This window comes from Heloderma suspectum, chromosome 4 (assembly GCF_057233095.1).
Source record: "Heloderma suspectum isolate Gila_16-S chromosome 4, 16-S_ref, whole genome shotgun sequence".
In the NCBI taxonomy this organism is placed as follows: Eukaryota; Metazoa; Chordata; class Lepidosauria; order Squamata; family Helodermatidae; genus Heloderma; species Heloderma suspectum.
The window spans coordinates 265,512,727-265,530,438 of NC_139461.1; the positions used below are offsets into that span (position 1 = coordinate 265,512,727).

Below are 17,712 nucleotides of genomic sequence, written 5' to 3' on the forward strand. Positions count from 1 at the left end.
CTCCTTTCATTTCAAGCCGAAAAGCCCAGATGGACATGACATTGTGGCTGGAAGAGCTGGAGCTAAGGAAAGGGAGCCTCCCAAAGAGAAAGAAACAAAACAGAAAAGAACTGAGAGGGAAAGTAAGACAGACAGACAAGCCAGTTGGTTGGTTTGTGTTTGGCTGTGCTGGTGCCCCAATCCCTTGTGCTAAGCTTGAATTAAAAGAGGATCAGCAAAGTAAAAGCTTTGCCTTAGGGGCGATGAGCCTCATCCAGGCCCAAGGGCCAAATTCAATTTCAGGGAAGCTCTTGGGGGCTACATTCCAGTAGCAGGCAGGGGCAAAGCCCCAAATACTAACAACATAAAATAAATGCCAGCATATTTCAACTTGAAGCTCTGACTGCCAGCAACTAAACCTTAGGAGAGGCATTGCAACCTTTTAGAATGGGGAAAAGCACACACAACTGCCAGGAAACCACCAGATGATCAGTGGTCGGAGGAAGGGGGCATGGCTATTGGGGGGGGAACCCTGGGGGGCCAGATTTGGCATGCAGGCCTTACAGTCAACACCCCTGCTTTACTGTATTCAGGACTTTCCCTCCCTTCACTTTCTTTTTCACCAAAAGAGAAAGAGATCAAAAATATCTGTGCTACCGAAGCCAATAAATGTTTATAGTGGTGTAACTATTACACCATCACAGCAGGTGGCTGATAGTACCACTAACATGGCTGGTGAGTGGCTCTGTTCCTCCTGCCCTTGTGGCTTTGCTTCTGACTGTTATTGTGCATGGGCTCCATTGCATGTTTTCACCTAGAGTGTCAGCGTGTTGTTGTCTTTATGTCTACAAGTGTAGTGTCAGTAAATAACATTGCTCTGCAGGGGCTTCAGGACAAGTTGGTGGTAGGAGTGGGAGCAGCTGGCAGGGCAGCAGAGCAAACAGGGAGTAATTTCTTTAAGGGGCCAAAAGAAAAAAAATATTTAGGCCTTTTCTGACTATTGTAATAAATTCAGTGAAGCTTTCTCTGGCTTTGCTACAGGATCCTATTTGTTAAATAAGTGAGTTGTTCAAAACGTTCAAGTGCTGGAGATAGCGTCAAAATAAAAACCAGATTATTGCAAACATTTGGTATCTGAGATGCCTGCTAGAAGTGCACATTTGCTGAGGGGTGGGGATGGAAATGGAATTGCTCTATAGTAGCCTTCTCCAAAACAGTACCCTCAGGATGTGTTGGGCCACAACTCCCATCATCCACAGCCAACATGTGCTCACCATCGGTGCTGGCTGGGGATGATGGGGTTGCAGTCCAAGACATCTGGAGGACACCAGTTCAGAAAGGCTGCTGCACAGAAGTCCTTGAGCCCCTTAATATGTTGACGCTACATATAATTAACACTTTTGAATTCTGCTAGTCTGAACCACATTTTCCTCCCAGAGCAGAAAGAACATCTCAGCTTTTGCTTTCTAAGTACAATCTTCTAGCACTGAGAATAGAAGCAAGGGCAGAAATAAGCAAAGCTCTGGCTATCGGCATCCTTGTCTGAGAGCCACAGATAAGGTAGGTACTGCAAATAGCCTGCTCCCTCACACAAAGATATGCAATGAAGGGCACACCAAAGCAGCCCAGCAATTCTGAGTGGGATCACTTCATTTGAGTCCGGGGGGAGGGGGCTGCAGCAAGGAACAGGGAGCAAAGCAGCAAATGCACTCAAAAGTTCAGGCTTGCTCCAGTTATAGTAATTACGAGCAAATGGATCTGGCTTTGCACGGGTAGGATAGAGCAAAGCCTTCAAGGAAACTTACACAGCTGCCAGAGTTGGATATCTTGTGCCCATTCAAACTTGGTGAAGCCATGCCCACCAGCACCTCTGAGCACAACCCCTGCCATGGGGCACCCCTATAGCCCCCTGAGGGAGTGGTCTATCCACTTCAGTCCCCTGAGGGGGGCTGCCCCACAGTCGGGGGTAGTGGGCAGGTGTAGAACTGTGCCCCTCAACCTTCTATAATGTCCTGTGGCTTCAAATAGTATAGACTGTAAAGTTATATGCTTGTTAGGGAAATCTGCCCCTAGTGAATGAAGATGATACTGCAGACTTCAACCACATAGACACATTAAAATTAATTAAAATTAATTAATGCATTTTAGAAACAAAACAACCCTGAGGAGCAAACCCCTAGGGTCCCCTTAGTATGCTTGCCAAGTTTCAAGCACCTACATTTCATGGTCCTGGCATTATGATTGACAGACACACACACACACACACATTCTCTTTTATTATTATAGATTTCTAAATGTGCATATATACATTAGCACATGCAAATGCTATGCAAATCTGTGTCTTCTTTTGTCCCTTTTGGGGGGGATTAATTTTTTTTTGGGGGGGTGGCATTGCATTGTGACCAGCCCAGCAGGAAATGAAAGGTTATTCTTATTTAATAAGTGGAAATATGCACCAGCAGAGAGGAGGCTGAGAGTATGACTTCTACACAGAATCCCTATGCAGGAATGTCAAAACCGAAAGATTGGGAGGGACATGGGAATGTGTGCACCAGCCCCACCTCCTCCACACACACCCTCCCCGTGTTGACTGGGAAGGTCTGAAGAGAGACCATAACAACACCTGGCTGAACGCAGTCACAGTCCTTCCACTGATCTGAACCCAGAACTCCCAACTGCATGGAAGACTTTAACAGCATTCAGCTGTAGGTGGTTACAGTTAGTGATGCTGCCACATTTCATAATTATTTGGCTCATTTACTGAAACTTGTTGGTCCATAATTCTCACCTACCTTTGTATCACTGGAGACTGGTGGCTCCTATGTCAGTGGGGCAGCGAATCCGCTCTGGTTTCCAGAACCAGTTCGTTAGGTGCTTTGCACCTTGGATCGCTCCTTTAGAATTCTAACTGGTTCTGACTGAAACCCAGAGCGGATTCACCGCCCCATGGACATCGGAGCCACCAGCCTCTAGTGCTTTGTAGCAAGCATAGTTCGATGTATTTGTTGTTTATTCGCTCAGTTGCTTCCAACTCCTCATGACTTCATGGACCAGCCCACGCCAGAGATTCCTGTCAGCCGTTGCCACCCCCAGCTCCCCCAAGGTCGAGTCCGTCACCTCCAGAATATCCTCCATCCATCTTGCCCTTGGTCGGCCCCTCTTCCTTTTGCCTTGCACTTTCCCTAGCATCAGCATCTTCTCCAGAGTATCCTGTCTTCTCATGATGTGGCCAAAGGACTTCAGTTTTGCCTTTAATATCCTTCCCTCAAGTGAGCAGTCTGGCTTTATTTCCTGGAGTATGGACTGGTTTGATCTTCTTGCAGTCCAAGGCACTCTCAGAATTTTCCTCCAACACCACAGTTCAAAAGCATCTATCTTCCTTCGCTCAGCCATTCTTATGGTCCAGCCCTTGCAGCCATAGGTTACTACAGGGAATACCATTACTTGAACTATGCGGACCTTTGTTGTCAGTGTGATGTCTCTGCTCTTCACTATTTTATCAAGATTTGTCATTGCTCTCCTCCCAAGAAGCAAACGTCTTCTGATTTCCTGGCTGCAGTCAGCGTCTGCAGTAATCTTTGCACCTAGAAAGACAAAGTCTGTCACTGCCTCCATGTTTTCTCCCTCTATTTGCCAGTTACCAATCAAGCTGGTTGCCATAATCTTGGTTTTTTTGAGGTTTAACTGCGACCCAGCTTTTGCACTTTCTTCTTTCACCTTCGTCATAAGGTTCCTCAGCTCCTCCTCACTTTCAGCCATCGAAGTGGTATCATCTGCATATCTGAGATGTATTACGAGTTTGGAATTGATTGCAAGCTTCAACGCATGCACAGTCTGCATCCAAACCATGAATGATCCGGTGCTGCTTCCCTCCTCCTCAGCACCACCAAGTACTTGCAGCACCATTCATCTCTCCGGCATCGATGACAATGGCGAGCAAACATTATGTAGAAAGGCCATGCAAAAACAACTAAACAGGAAGAGTGACAGTGACATGTGGCTAAAATGCCAATACATGTCTGGAGGCAAATCATGGCTCTTCGGTGAGCTGAACATAGTCCATGGTCCACAGTCCAACATAGTCACCTGACCTCACCCATCCCTGCAAAACCTGTGTACCAGAGGCAACAGTACATAATATGAGCAACAAGTCCTCTGCCAAATCATTACTTTCAGGGCGCGGGAATCATTATCTGTCTCCAGCCTAACTTTGTAACGTAGATATGTTCTGACAGTGCTTCAAGATGGAGGTTTTTGCAAGTGGCAGGCCACTGAATTAGTGGGATATATCATACCTGACTTTTTGACCTAGTGCAGCACGAAAAATGAATCTCCAGCTTCACTAATAGAAAGGCTGTCATATTTCTCTTCTGCTCTCTGCCTACCCAGGAACCTGTGCATTTCACCCAGCTCAAGGGACAGATCTGAGTTACAGCCAGCCTTTCTGTTTTCAGAAATGTGGGTCAGCCATTGCTTGTCACAGAATGCTAGGTGTAACTGGACACTTGCAACACCTACCAGTGACTAATTCATTGTGACTCATCCGAACCTGGAGGCTTCTAAGCTTCCTATGCCCTGCCCGGCTGACACCAGCAGGGCAGGAGGAGCAGAGGAGGGGACATTTGCCTGCCCATCTTCTGTCTTTCCTGATTTTTCTATATGGGCTTTTCAGCCCATCTAGCAAAAGCACTTCAGAGGGGGAGGGAAGGAGGCTGGGGCAGGCTCAGGATATCTTGTATCCTGCCCTCTCCGGTCTCTTCCCTTCCCTGCCTACTGAAACGCCCCCTTTTTGCCCTCTCCAAAGTTGATTTTCTGACCACAGAGGGCAGCCGGCACAGTTCTTTCTGTGCCAGATGCACAGGAGAGGGGGGTGGATCTGCGACCCCCCACCCTTTCAAGGTCAAAGCATGACCTCCAACCTCAGAAGGATTCTTCTGAGCATTCCTATGGTCCCTGGGACACTTTCCCAGGGACCACAGGATTACTCTCTCAGTTGGGATATGAAAAGAGAAGGTGTTCTCAAAGGTGCCAAGTATTATGTATTTATTTACAGTGTTTTTACTCTGCTCTTCAGCTAAATAAAGTCTCCCAGAGTTGCTTATAAAGATTAATAATGAAACAGTCCCTAACTTCAGGCTTACAGTCTAAAGGAGATGGCACAAAAGGAAAAGGGATTGGGAGGGAGGAGGAAAAAAGCAAAACTCAGGCACCTGTTCTTTGTTTCAAAGTTCTTATAGGTGTTCTTTGTGTCAGGAAAGGGTGACATAAGCCCCCTGCAGCCATTCCTTCTCTGGCCGATGTATATCTCCCCCTTGCCATTATGTCTGTCTTGAGAGGAAAAAGAATTTATCGAACCCCATGTAAAAAATTCTTACATTTGAATTCCTTCAACTTATCTTGAAAATGTTTCAAGACTCTGTTCAAACTTAAGTTCCAGGGTTTTATTGTTATGAATGGTTTTAAAATTCCAAATCTGTTCATCTACGGGCTTCTGTATTTGCTGATATATTTTGGTAGCCATATCAATAATCAGTATCGTTAGGTCTTGAGAACATTTATTGAGAATAGCACATCATTTTTGCATGAAATCATCATTGTCTCTAAATATACCTGGCCCTAGAGAACTCTAAAGCCTCTGGGAGTACATTTGGCCTGACAATACTCAAGAAGAGTGGAAGCATATAATTCACTTCTAATTCTCTTCTTATGCAGTTCAACAAACATGTGCCATTCCTTTCCCTTCGAAGAAGGAGCATGTTCAAAAACAGAAGGTTGTTTCAGAAGTTAATTCACTGGGCACCAGGTCTTATGGATCTTTATCTTTAAACCAGATTTGGACTGGACATCCCTTCAAACAGAGCATGCCTCCAAACAGAGGATAGTCTGCTGGCAGCCCTTCAAACAGAGGACTGCTCCCTGTAGAAAAGGACACATGGCCACCCTAGTGTCAGCCATTGCTTCTTTGAGCCAGACTGCGAGGTGTGATGCAGCGCCTGCAGCACCTACTAACCCATCCATTCAGCCTGCAATCTCAACTTTTAGACTGGGTCTAAACTGCAGACCTCGCGGCTACAACATCTGAAACTAATTTGGGGGCTTGTCTGTTCTTCCCCCATCCCCTGCTTTTCACCGCCTAGCCTGACGGAGAGTTCTGGAGAACCTGAAAGCTGACACAGACTTTTGCAGCATTTGGGTTGGTCCCAAGAAACAAATTGCCCAGCTGTGGTGGCCACACAAAACCTTGGACAATGCCCATGTTGACGGCAGCTGGTAATGCAGTTGGACTGTCCAGCTCAGCCTTCCCCAGCCTGGTGCCCTCCAGATGTGTTGGCCTGCCACTCCCATCATTCCCAGCCCATTGCCCATGCTGGCTGGGAATGAGGAGCGTTTCATGGCATTGATTACATTTCTATACTGCCCAATAGCCAAAGCTCTCTGGGTGCTTTACAAAGATTAAAAACCTTAAAAATACCATATTGCAACATAACACAAAGACCATTTACATGCAACATATAAGCACACAAACACACATGCAGTCCAACACACCTGGAGGGCGCCAAGCTGGGGAAGGCTGAGCCAGTGGAGGCTGGTGGCTCCAGTGTCAGTGGGTGGTGGATCCACTCTGGGTTTCAGTCAGAATTCTAAAGGCGCTATCCAAGGTGCAGAACAGCTCCTTTGGAGTTCTGACTGAAACCCGGAGCGGATCCACCGCCCCACTGACATCAGAGCCACCAGCCTCCACCGGGCCAGCTAGATAGCTGTCCTTAGCACAGCGACAGCAACACCAGCCACTGTGCAAGCACTTTCTTCCAGGGCATTAAGCAGAGCAAGGCAGCCATGTCAGGCAGGAGATGCTGGGGCGTGCAGCAGTGGCAGCCCCCGCTGCTGGAGGGGGCCCATTCCCCTCGGTTGGACGGCGGAGCAGTGCATTCCAGACAACCTGACCTACACCCACTCAGCAAGCCTGTTGCCTTCAGGCCCTGGGGAGGATTCTCTCCTGCTGCCAGTGTTGATGTGAGATTCAGGTGCCAGTCCAGTCAGCTTCTATATGTGGGATGGCATAAAGGGGGGGGCATCTTGCCTTTTGCCTCAGGCAGAAAAATATCTTGGGCTTCCTTCTTGCATTCTTCTTTCTCCCTCCTCCTGACTGGCACTACGATTGCTAGGGAAAGCAAGTGCTGGGAAGCCCCCATTTTGTCACTTGAGCAGCGCACCTGCAGCCCCTTCCCCACTCAGCCAGGCCATTTACGAAAGGCCTGAGCATGGATGACATCCCCTCCTTTCCCCATCAGCGATCTGGCTGCCGGTGTGATGTCTGTATCCACCTCTGCCGACGGCGGGGGTTAAGCAGCAGCCTGTGCTTAAAGGTCATCATGTACACAGAACAGATAATAAATATTCCAGTAAAAGGCTGCAAGTGCAAGAAGACCCCCCTCCTTTGTGCGTCAGGAAATGCTAAGCAAGGCTCAGTCAGCAAAGCTCCAGAAACCAGGCAGGCTCCATTTGCCTTAGGCTGCAAACCGGTTTGGATATGAGTCACTGTCCCTTGGGCTGCTTGGAAGGACCCCAGCAACCAAACGCACAGGAAAAGCATCACTAGCCTCTATGGCCAGAACACCACCTGTGTCAGTGGCACTGAGCAAACATGAAGGCAGCCCACCGAGCAGGGTGGCCAGGTGTCCTGCTTTGCAGACGACAGTCCTCTACTGGAAGGGCTGTCAGAGGACAGTTGTTTATTTGCACTGGCTGTCCAGTGCAAGATAAAGAACAATGAGAAGGGAGAGCACCAGGGGCCTTGAAGCTGCACGCCAGCAACCCCCGGATGACAGCTTCCGCAGGCAGGCACACGGGACACCTGGTCACAGTCGTCCCCACCATGGTGAGATGTCCTGCATTTCTACGTTTTACATTATCGCTATTATTTCTAAACTAAAATGAGTGTGAGCAAATGTTAATGCAAATTGGTGTCCCCCTTTGTCCTCTTTCTGGGCAATGCCAGCCTACCTACAAGCAGCGCCTGGTCCGTTTGCATCTGAGAAGCAGACCAGAGGACTGGAGAGAGGACCCGTCCCAAGGAAACGTGGCGGCTCTTGTCCTTCCGATGACCTAGTCGGGCCGCAGCCTCTCTCAGCCTGCTGTGGAAAATGCCTTTCATGCTTCTCAGTCCAGTCAGAGAAGCCCTCTGGCTTTACTGTCTCAGCGCCTGCAGCGAAGGCCACAGACCACCTGTCCTTTTCTGTCCTTGGGAGAATCTGCTGGTTCCAGCTCATGCATGGATACAGTACGAGCATTAGCCCTTTAGCCGTGTTCACGTGGGGGCAGACGGGGGCTGCCCAGGGATCACTTCTGTTCTTTGTGCCATCAATCAGGAGTCCCCGAAGGCTGTAGCAAACAGACATGCTCGGGCCAGGCTCGTGCAGAAGGCTGCTGCGATGCGGCATCTCCGAAAGGAGAATGCCTGCACATAAATTCCCGTGCTGATGCTGCTCACGCTTTCCAGAGTCTAATCACGGAGGCTGGGCTCCTAGCGTGCCGCTGCGCTTGCTGCTGTCTTCCTGCCTGGATTGCGGCAGCCTGCTGGGCAGCTTTTCCTGGCCTTTATCCCTTTGGTCCCTGCTACCAGCTGGGGCACATGGACACAGTGGCAGCACGTTGGCAGCATTCCCCCGCCTGCCCTGCTTGCTGCCACTATGGTGGGGAACGATTCCAGGGAGGCCACCTCTGCCCTTTCAGCCTCTCAAGCCACCAATCCCCTTGTCATGCTGTTCACAGCAGCAAAGCCATCCTGCCTGTGGTACGGTTACAGACCCTGCAGGCAGCACTTTGGCTGCTCCCTTGCCTGATGCATTTGGGGAAAGTGCAGGTAGGACCACACCTCCTGACTGTTTAATCTCAGGATATTTTTCCCCATTGGGAATCAGTCTCCCCCCGAATCAGGATTCTATCATTTTACCATTTGATTCCTAGCACGTGACAAAGCATCCCTGCATCAGCATCATTTTAAGCTAAAATATGCTGGTATCTTTGGTGTTTTGGCCCCACCCACCACTGGAATGCCCCCGCCTCCCGGAGCTTCTCCAAAACTGGATTTGGCCCTTGGGTCGAATGGGGCTCAGTACTCTTGCACTAGGGCTCTATCATTTTTAGGGGATGCCTGTACTTTTGGAAGTCAACATCCCATTTTTAAGAAGGCCCATCAGAGCAGGGGCCCTCATCCTGGTAATCTTTGTATCCCAAAGACTTTGAGAAGATGCACTGAGAAGCTTAGAATCCTGGCTCCCCTACCATGATAACTGTGTTAGAACTATACGGTGCCACTCAGGCATTGCACTCAAAGGAACAACTCAATTTACAACCCAAACATAATGCAATAGAACTGCATAGGCCTGAAGCCAACAGGGTTGTTGTGCGTAGGGCCATTCAGTTAGACATTTGGGAACCAGGGGAGAATGGGAGCGAAGGATGCTGCAGAAGGCTTCTACACTGCTGGTTGCCTTCCTCCAGGCCAGAGAGAACTTCCAGCATATAACTACTGGCTGAGCAGTTAATTATCCCTTTGCTGCTAATGCCAAAGCTCAGCAAAGGCATCCAGAAGATGAACAACTCCTTGAACTCACTTGGTCCCCAGCTCACGCATCTGCACATCCCCAGCAGTGGAGGCTGGTGTTCCGCACCTTGGCTCGCTCCTTTAGAGTTCTGACTGGTTCTGACTGAAACCAGATTTACCACCCCACTGACATGGGCACCACCAGACTCCACTGATCCCCGACCTTAAGGGGAGAGTTTGCAGCTGTGCAGTCCCAGCATCACTGCATACCCAGAGCCCATTCCACAGCCGTGTACCAACAGCTCCGACATCCATCCCATGTCACAGTCCAAGGCTGAAATGAATGATGTACTTTCAAGCTGTTGGAAGGGATAAGACTCTCCTGAAATGGGGTGCACATATTCAACCATCCCATTACAGCAGCCTTTCCCAAGCTGCCCCCTCTCCAGATCAGTTGGGCTACAACTCCCATGATCCCCAAACCAGCATAGCCCACTCTGGCTGGGAACCATGAGAGTTGTAGTCCAACCCATCTGGAAGGCTGTATTATAGTCTCAGTTCATAGGTTTTTTTTGTAGTACTGCTTCAGAAAACCCTGCAGGCCCTGTTTGAACAGGGAGGAGGATGGGACAAAAGAAATGTGTGTGTGATCACCATGGGAAACAATGTCATTTAAAAAATAAAAAATAAAACTTTATTTAAAATTATGGTCTCTCAGTTATGAATCCTGGCAGCTGAGAAGTGTGTGTGTGTGTGTGTGTGTGTGTGCGCGCGTGCGTGCGAGAAGAGATGGTTGCAGTACAGTAGATAAACATTTCTTCTCCGAGCTGCGGAGTTCACTCAAAGTTCATACTATTGCTCAAGTGAAGTGTGACACTCTTGACACTTGGGCATTGCTCCATACAGACTGGGCTTCTTGCACATGCCAAGGCACAGAGTGCCCACTTGAAACAAAATGGGAGCCACTCAAGAACACATCTCAGTGGGTTGTGCCCCAAATGACTCGAAGGAAATGATTTCTTGGCAACTGAACATGAGTCACTGTGGTGTAGTTGTTAGAGTGCCAGATTAAGATTGGACAGATCCAGATTCCATTTCCCACTCAGCCAAGAGATCACCCAGGTGCTCTTTGGCCAGCACATGGTTGGCACGTAGAAGGTCCCAGGTTCAATCCCCAGCATCTCCAGGTAAAGCTAGGAAAGAATCCTGCCTGAAGTCCTGGAGAGCTGCTGCCAGTCAGTGTCGACAATACTGGGCTAGATGGACCAATGATCTGTCTTAGTATAAGGCAGCTTTATAGTCTGTCCTCTTTCAGTTTAATCCACCTCACAGGGTTGTTGTGAGGATCAAATGAGGGAGGAAATCCTTGTAAGTCATCCTGAGTGACTTGTAGGAAGGGTAGGATAAAAATGTGATTAGATAGATAGATAGATAGATAGATAGATAGATAGATAGATGAGGGAGGGAGGGAGAGACAGAGAGACAGAGAGACAGAGAGAGAGAGAAACAGTCTTTGCCTTGATATGATCTTCAGAGCAAACAGAAGGTTGCTGTTTAATTAGCACCAAAGGTTCTTTTGTCTGATCCACACCAGCATCCATCCATGCAGCCTCATCCACTAAGCATCTCAGGTTCTCCAAAATATGAGGTCCACCATCATCTGGATCCATTGCCCTTGCTCATTAGAATCAGGCTGTGCTTACACTAGTACTAGCCAAAGCATCAAAACTGGACTTACCTCGAGTACCTTACCAACCCTGTAGTTTTCCTTTCTCTCAGCCACAGGGAGAAGGGGGAGGGGGTTGGCAAAAGTCCAATATATACCTAATGCTCACTGCAATCCACTTGCAACTTGCAACAACTTTAAAAAAATCTCTTCTGAGATCTGGTGCTAAAGCAGACTATGTGGGTAGAAACACAGCACAGCCAACAGTTCTACAATCTATATCCTACGGCCACCTGGCTTATAGCTGCAGCTTAGCTGCAGCAATTCTGCTATTACAGAGGAGAATGTCCTACTTCCCATCCTATAGAGGCCTATAAGACATTTTGGGCTGGTGGGGGTTTAAGCATAAGCTGGCATGCCTCTCCTGTTCCCAAGTCAGGACAAAGTGGGTGGGTTGGTAACCAAGTCAATGGACACCGTAGGCACAAATGATTATTAAAATGTGTGTTGTTTATCAAGCACCTGAACAACTAGTTCAATCAATAAAAACTCACAAATGTTTATCTACGGTGATAACCAGATTAAATGCAGTGTAGCACAGACAATAGCATTGACAAAACAAAATGCTCCAGATAAGCGAACAACCACATGTCACAAAGGAAGGCCATTTTGATCCCACAGTCAATCCAGTGTTCCTCTGTTTGTGGATTCTGCCAATGGTATTCCACGTGCATACAGTCAGGCACACACAGGAAAATGCCCCAGTCACACCTACCTCATTTTTGCCACAAACGTTTTTTGATCCCCATCTAGGGTGGCCAAGAAAAGAGGAAATGCGTCATCAAAAAAAGGGGTCACAGAGTTTTTATATATTAATATTATAATATAAATATAATATTTATATTGTAACTGAATCATGTATCATTTAGAGATGCGATGTTGAGTAGCGGCCTCTGTGCTGAAACATCCCTGGATCAGATCTCAGCTCTACTATCAAGTGGCCTTACACAAGCCTGGCCTCATCTGCAAGAGGGGGACATTCTAAGGGTTATTGCAGTGATGTGAAGCACTTTGATCAGTTGGGGTGGTTTTGATGGGGGGGAACTATACAGATACTAAGTGTTAGTATTATTCTATATTATGTTCCCATACAGCTCAGACTGTACATTGGGGGAGGCAAACACAGCCCAAACCAAGGAGGAAATTTGTGCCTGCTTAAGGATTAATTTCTGCCAGTCAACATCCTAAGGATCCTGGTTTTCAACATCAGCATGGCTAAGTTCTGAAACATGCAGGAATGGGTCTCTGAGCATGTGCAGAGAGACTGCAGCTCATTTTCTCTCCACACATTTAGAATTAAAGCCTCAAGAGTCAAGGGTGGGCTTCCAGGGCAAACAGTGCTCAACTGTCCAACAGTGCATCACTGATCATTCTCTCTGCTCCCCCTTCAGTTCTCTCTCAGAATTATAGCTGCTAAGTACTATGTTTTCCAGCAGTTCCAAAATATCTGTCTGTCTGTCTGTCTGTCTGTCTATCTATCGATAGATTCCCAAGGTTACCAGTGTAATTATTTGCTACAAGTTCGACAGGTTTTCTGGAACATTCAGTGTAATCACAGCCAAAACAGACATTATTTAGAATCCTCATCTAGCAGCTATATCTTTTTAAATTATTATTAGTCTAGAGTAGGCAGATCAGGACCCTAGCATGGGCGGACAGGGAGCTTTTAAAGTCCAGATGGGGTCCTGTGTGCCTTATCTAGAGTAAAAATTAAAACAGATGCAGCTGATAGATATGGATTTAAAATAAACTCTGTTTTTGCCCTCAGAAAGGTATAGAGCTAGCAGGCATTAACCCTACACAGGGCTGGCTCTATCATTAGGTATAGCGAGGCGGCTGCTTCAGGCAATAGATGCTAAAGGGGGAAGAGCCCTCAGGTGTGGTGGAGGATGCTATCCTATCATCAGTGCTGAAGTCATCCGTGGAAGGCGTGGGACACCATCTTGTCCTTCACCTCAGGTAGCCAAATGCCTTGGGTCAGCCCTGACTCTTCATCATAAAATCACGTTTACTATTAATTTCGACTGCCTGACTTTCCCCTTGTTGTCCCTAAACTTGATGGATGCTCAGAAATTTAGGAGGTGAAGCTTTTCCCAAACTAGAAACTTGTGTATGTGTGTGTGCATGCGTGTTTAAGTGTTAAGCTACCTATTAATTACATAGATAAAACCACACTCTTGTCCTCTGTGTTGCTTAATGCAGAATAACTGCTACTTTTCAATTTATACAATCTTTACCACTAATCAGAATCACCACATCCCCATAAACATGCACTGAAAAGATAGGGGGAAATTCACTTTCTAATACTCTTTAAACTGGCACTTGCATGTTTTCATCTGCAGGGCAAATAGCAACTGGGGGAAGATATTTAAATTGGGGGGAAAGCACAGGGGAAAGTTTAACCTTCCCACTATTACCACAGCCCTGATCCAAAGGGAGGGTCTCTCAGCGGCTGTGTTTACTTTTTAAAACATGTTTTGTTTTTAATTGGAGACCATGTTCATGGGTCTCCCATTCCAAATCTAGTTTAGTTCATGACTGCAAAGATGGAGTTGACAATAGTTCACCATTGGGAAAAATACTCAGCACTGCTTAAATCTGTTATTGTGGTGTTGTGGTTAGCGTGTTGGACTGGGGGGTCGGGAGACCCAGGTTCTAGTCCCCACCCAATCATGAAGCCCACTGGGTGACTTTGGGCCAGTCATTTACTCTCAGCCTAACCTACCACACAGGATAAAAAGAGAGGATAAGATACAGAGGAGGAGGACCATGTAACTGCCTTGGGTTCCTTGCAAAAAGGAAAAAGGCGGGATATAAATGTTATAATAAAATAATAAAGAATAGTAAGTACTTACAACAGGAGGCTAAATTGTTAAGGGACAACTAAGCTCTGTGACCTCAAAAGTGCTTCCTTCACTTCCCTTAAAAGTGCTTCCTTCACTTCCCTTAAAAGTGCTTCTTTCACTTCCCTCTCCCCGCAAAAGTTTGTCCTCCAATCCACCATGGGCAAAGAGCCTCCTATAAACATCCCCACCCCACCCCTCGCCATGGATCCTCAAGGAGCCGGACATCATTTAAGATCAAGGAAATAATCTAGTCTAAGCAAGGAGACCAGGGCCCTTGCCTCAAATTAGAGATTTTGCTATTCCTGTCATCTCTTTGGATACCCAAATATTTCCTAACTGGAAAGTATTCAAAAGGTCTATAATTCCATGCTAGAAAGCCCAAGATTCTAACCCAGACCTAACACCTAGGGGAAAAGATGAGTGGAGGGGGCAAGCAGTGGTGCAGGGGAGGGGAAGGATTAGTGGGGAAGGGGAAGGGGCAAGTGGGGGCAGGTGAGCAGGGGGAGAGCAGAGCAGGTGGGTGACGGAAAGAGGGGGCAGGCAGTGAAAGCAAGGAGGAGGCGGGGCAGGGGTCACCATGCTCAAGGGGACCCAGAGGCCTGGCACTGGCCCTGCCTAAAGACCCACTCTTGATGTTATTCAGAGAAAACGTTTTCCCTTTCCATTTGTGCTTACCTCAATTTATAATGTAAATATGTTATCTACATTGCATAGAATGTACAACAGAAAATGCCCACGCTTTTTAAGGGTTTTTCTACACAAGCCTGTTAATCCGCTCTATCAGCCTTCCCCAACCTGGACCCCTCCGGACATGTTGGACTACAACCGTCGGAGAATTGACATCCAAGCACTACATGAGGAGCATTTCATTTCCTGCTTTTCTGCTACATAACTTCTAGGTGGCCCTGGGATATAGTGGAATCGGACAGATACACATGGGGGGAAAGCCATTTTCTTTCACTTTCACAAATAATACCGCATTTTCCCTGCTCTAAGAAACCTTGCAGAAAAGTGCTCTTTAAAATAGAAGCAAAACTGGAGGGTCACGACCTCATCTAAAGAACCCATCTCTCTCTCTCTCTCTCTCTCTATATATATATATATATATATATTGCCAACTTGCCACTGAAATTTGGCAGAAGCTTACTGAGGACAAATTTAGCTTAAAACCAAGCTAAAGTTGTCCTCAGTAAGCCCTGTAAGTGGTGACTTATTGCCACGACACAGGTGTATCCCGCTGGGGGGTCCAGAGAGGGAAATTAGCCCACGGACCACCCAGAGTTGCCCACTCCTGCCATAGCAGAAGCACTGATTCCTTGCTGTGCAATACAATCTTAGGTATTGTGGACGGGAGGAGGATCTAATCCTGCCTCTGACTGCATTTTCTTCTTCCTCCCAAGCAGTGGTTCTTACCGCATAGGAATCTTCACTCTGAGGTAGCGATCCACAGCGATGGCCAACAGTGCCAAGATGGAGCTCTCGGTAAGGATCAGCACAGGGCACGCCACCATCAGGCAGCTGTAGAAATGTATCTGTGGTCCAATGTTGATGATGATGGCGAGCGGGATGACGAGGGCGCCCACCGCTACGTCCGCCACGGCCAGCGAGACGATGAAGTAGAAGGTGGCATCTCGCAGGGCCTGGTTGACTTTGACAGCCCAGATGACCAGCACATTCCCAGGGATGGACACCAGGGCAATCAGCACCTCTATGGTGATGTAGGCAGCCTGGAAGCCAGATATGTCATACGGCATGGTGGAGTCGGCGGTGCCTGCGAGCTCCAGGACCCTTATGGTGCCTGAAAGGATGAAAGGATTCATAGATTTTAAGGACAGAAGGAGCCACTAAATCAGCCTTCCGCAACTTGGCCCCCTTCAGACATATTGGACTAGAACCACCAGCATCCCCAGCCAGCCATGCTGTAGTCCAACACGTCTGCAGGGGGGCCAGGTTGGGGAAGGCTGCACTGAATTATTCAAACCCAATCAACTTCTCATATAGGCCTGCCCCCCCCACACACACACACACTGATCTGTAGTTAGTAAGTCTTGCAAGACGACAGATTTTATTTTTATTTTTGCATTTCACAATCTCCTCCACAATCCCTTCAAAACTGCACAGATTATTTCTCAGTTCTATCAAAGGTTGGCTGGTTCTTCCCATGCCACTGCCTGAGCCCTTAATGGTCAGCTTTAGTTTGCCATCCCCTGCGAGCGCAGATGCCAAGAACTTCACATGTGCTGGTAATGTCCTCTGAATGAGGGGGCTGTACAGAGAATCTGCCCTTCCTTCTGTCCTGGTGGCTACGAGGAGAGATTAGGACTTCCTTGAGGCCATATTTGATCCCCACCAGTCCTCTTCAGCAATCAGATAGTGTTCCACTAATAACAGCTAAGAGAGCAACTCTGCACACTGCTGACTCACATGGCCACAGAACAGCCCTGCCTCCATTCCTAAGAGGAGGGGCTGTGGTTCAATGGTACAGCAGAAGGTCCCAGTTTCGATCCCCAGCATATCCAGACAGGACTAGAAAAGCTCCTTTCTGAAACCCTGGACAGCTGCTGCCAGTCAGTGTCGACAATATTGGGCTAGGTGGACCAATGGTCTGACCGGAATGGGCCACTTCACATCAAATGACCAGCAGATCTACTGCTGTGGACAAGAGGACCACAGAAGAAATGGAGTAGGCTTCATAATTAATAATAAAGTGGCTAAAGCAGTGCTTGGATACAATCCAAAAAATGACAGAATGATCTCAATTCAAATTCAGGGTAAGCCATTTAACATCACAGTGATCCAAATATACGCCCCAACCACACATGCTGAAGAAGCAGAAGTAAATCAGTTCTATGAGGATCTGCAGCACCTACTGGATAGTACGCCAAAAAAAAGATGTTATTTTCATTACAGGAGACTGGACACGTGGACTCATTACAGGAGTCAAACGACACCTGGAATTACAGGCAAGCATGGTCTGGGAGAACAAAATGAAATGGGACATAGGCTGATAGAATTTTTCCAAGACAACTCACTGTGCATAACAAACACTCTCTTCCAACAACCTAAGAGACGACTTTATACATGGACTTCACCAGACGGTCGACACCGAAATCAGATTGACCACATCCTTTGTAGCCAAAGGTGGCGGACATCTATGCAGTTGGTAAAAACAAGACCTGGAGCTGATTGTAGTTCAGATCACGAACTTCTTATTGCACAATTTAGAATCAAACTAAAGAGCATAGGGAAGACCCACAGATCAGTTAGATATGAGCTCACGAATATTCCTCATGAATATGCAGTGGAGGTGAAGAATAGATTTAAGGGACTAGATTTAGCAGATAGGGTCCAGGAAGAACTATGGACAGAAGTTCACAACATTGTTCAGGAGGCGGCAACAAAAAACATCCCAAAGAAAAAGAAAACCAAGAAGGCAAGATGGCTGTCTGCTGAGACACTGGAAGCAGCCCAAGAAAGAAGGAAAGCAAAAGGCAACAGTGATAGGGGGAGATATGCCCAATTAAATGCAAAATTCCAGAGGTTAGCCAGAAGAGATAAGGAATTATTTTTAAACAAGCAAAGCGCGGAAGCGGAAGAAGATAATAGAATAGGAA

The 17,712-nt window shown here is 47.3% G+C and overlaps 1 protein-coding gene across 1 annotated transcript in view; it reads right to left on the reverse strand.

Moving 5' to 3' along the window:
• LOC146348639 (adenosine receptor A1-like) overlaps nucleotides 1–17,712 on the reverse strand; it is a 106,519-nt gene that overhangs the window by 82,939 nt on the left and 5,868 nt on the right. Inside the window, exon 2 of the mRNA XM_084853670.1 lies at nucleotides 15,512–15,896. Coding sequence (XP_084709796.1) covers nucleotides 15,512–15,852 — 341 coding nt within the window. The 5' untranslated portion in view covers nucleotides 15,853–15,896. The remainder of the gene's footprint in view (nucleotides 1–15,511; nucleotides 15,897–17,712) is intronic.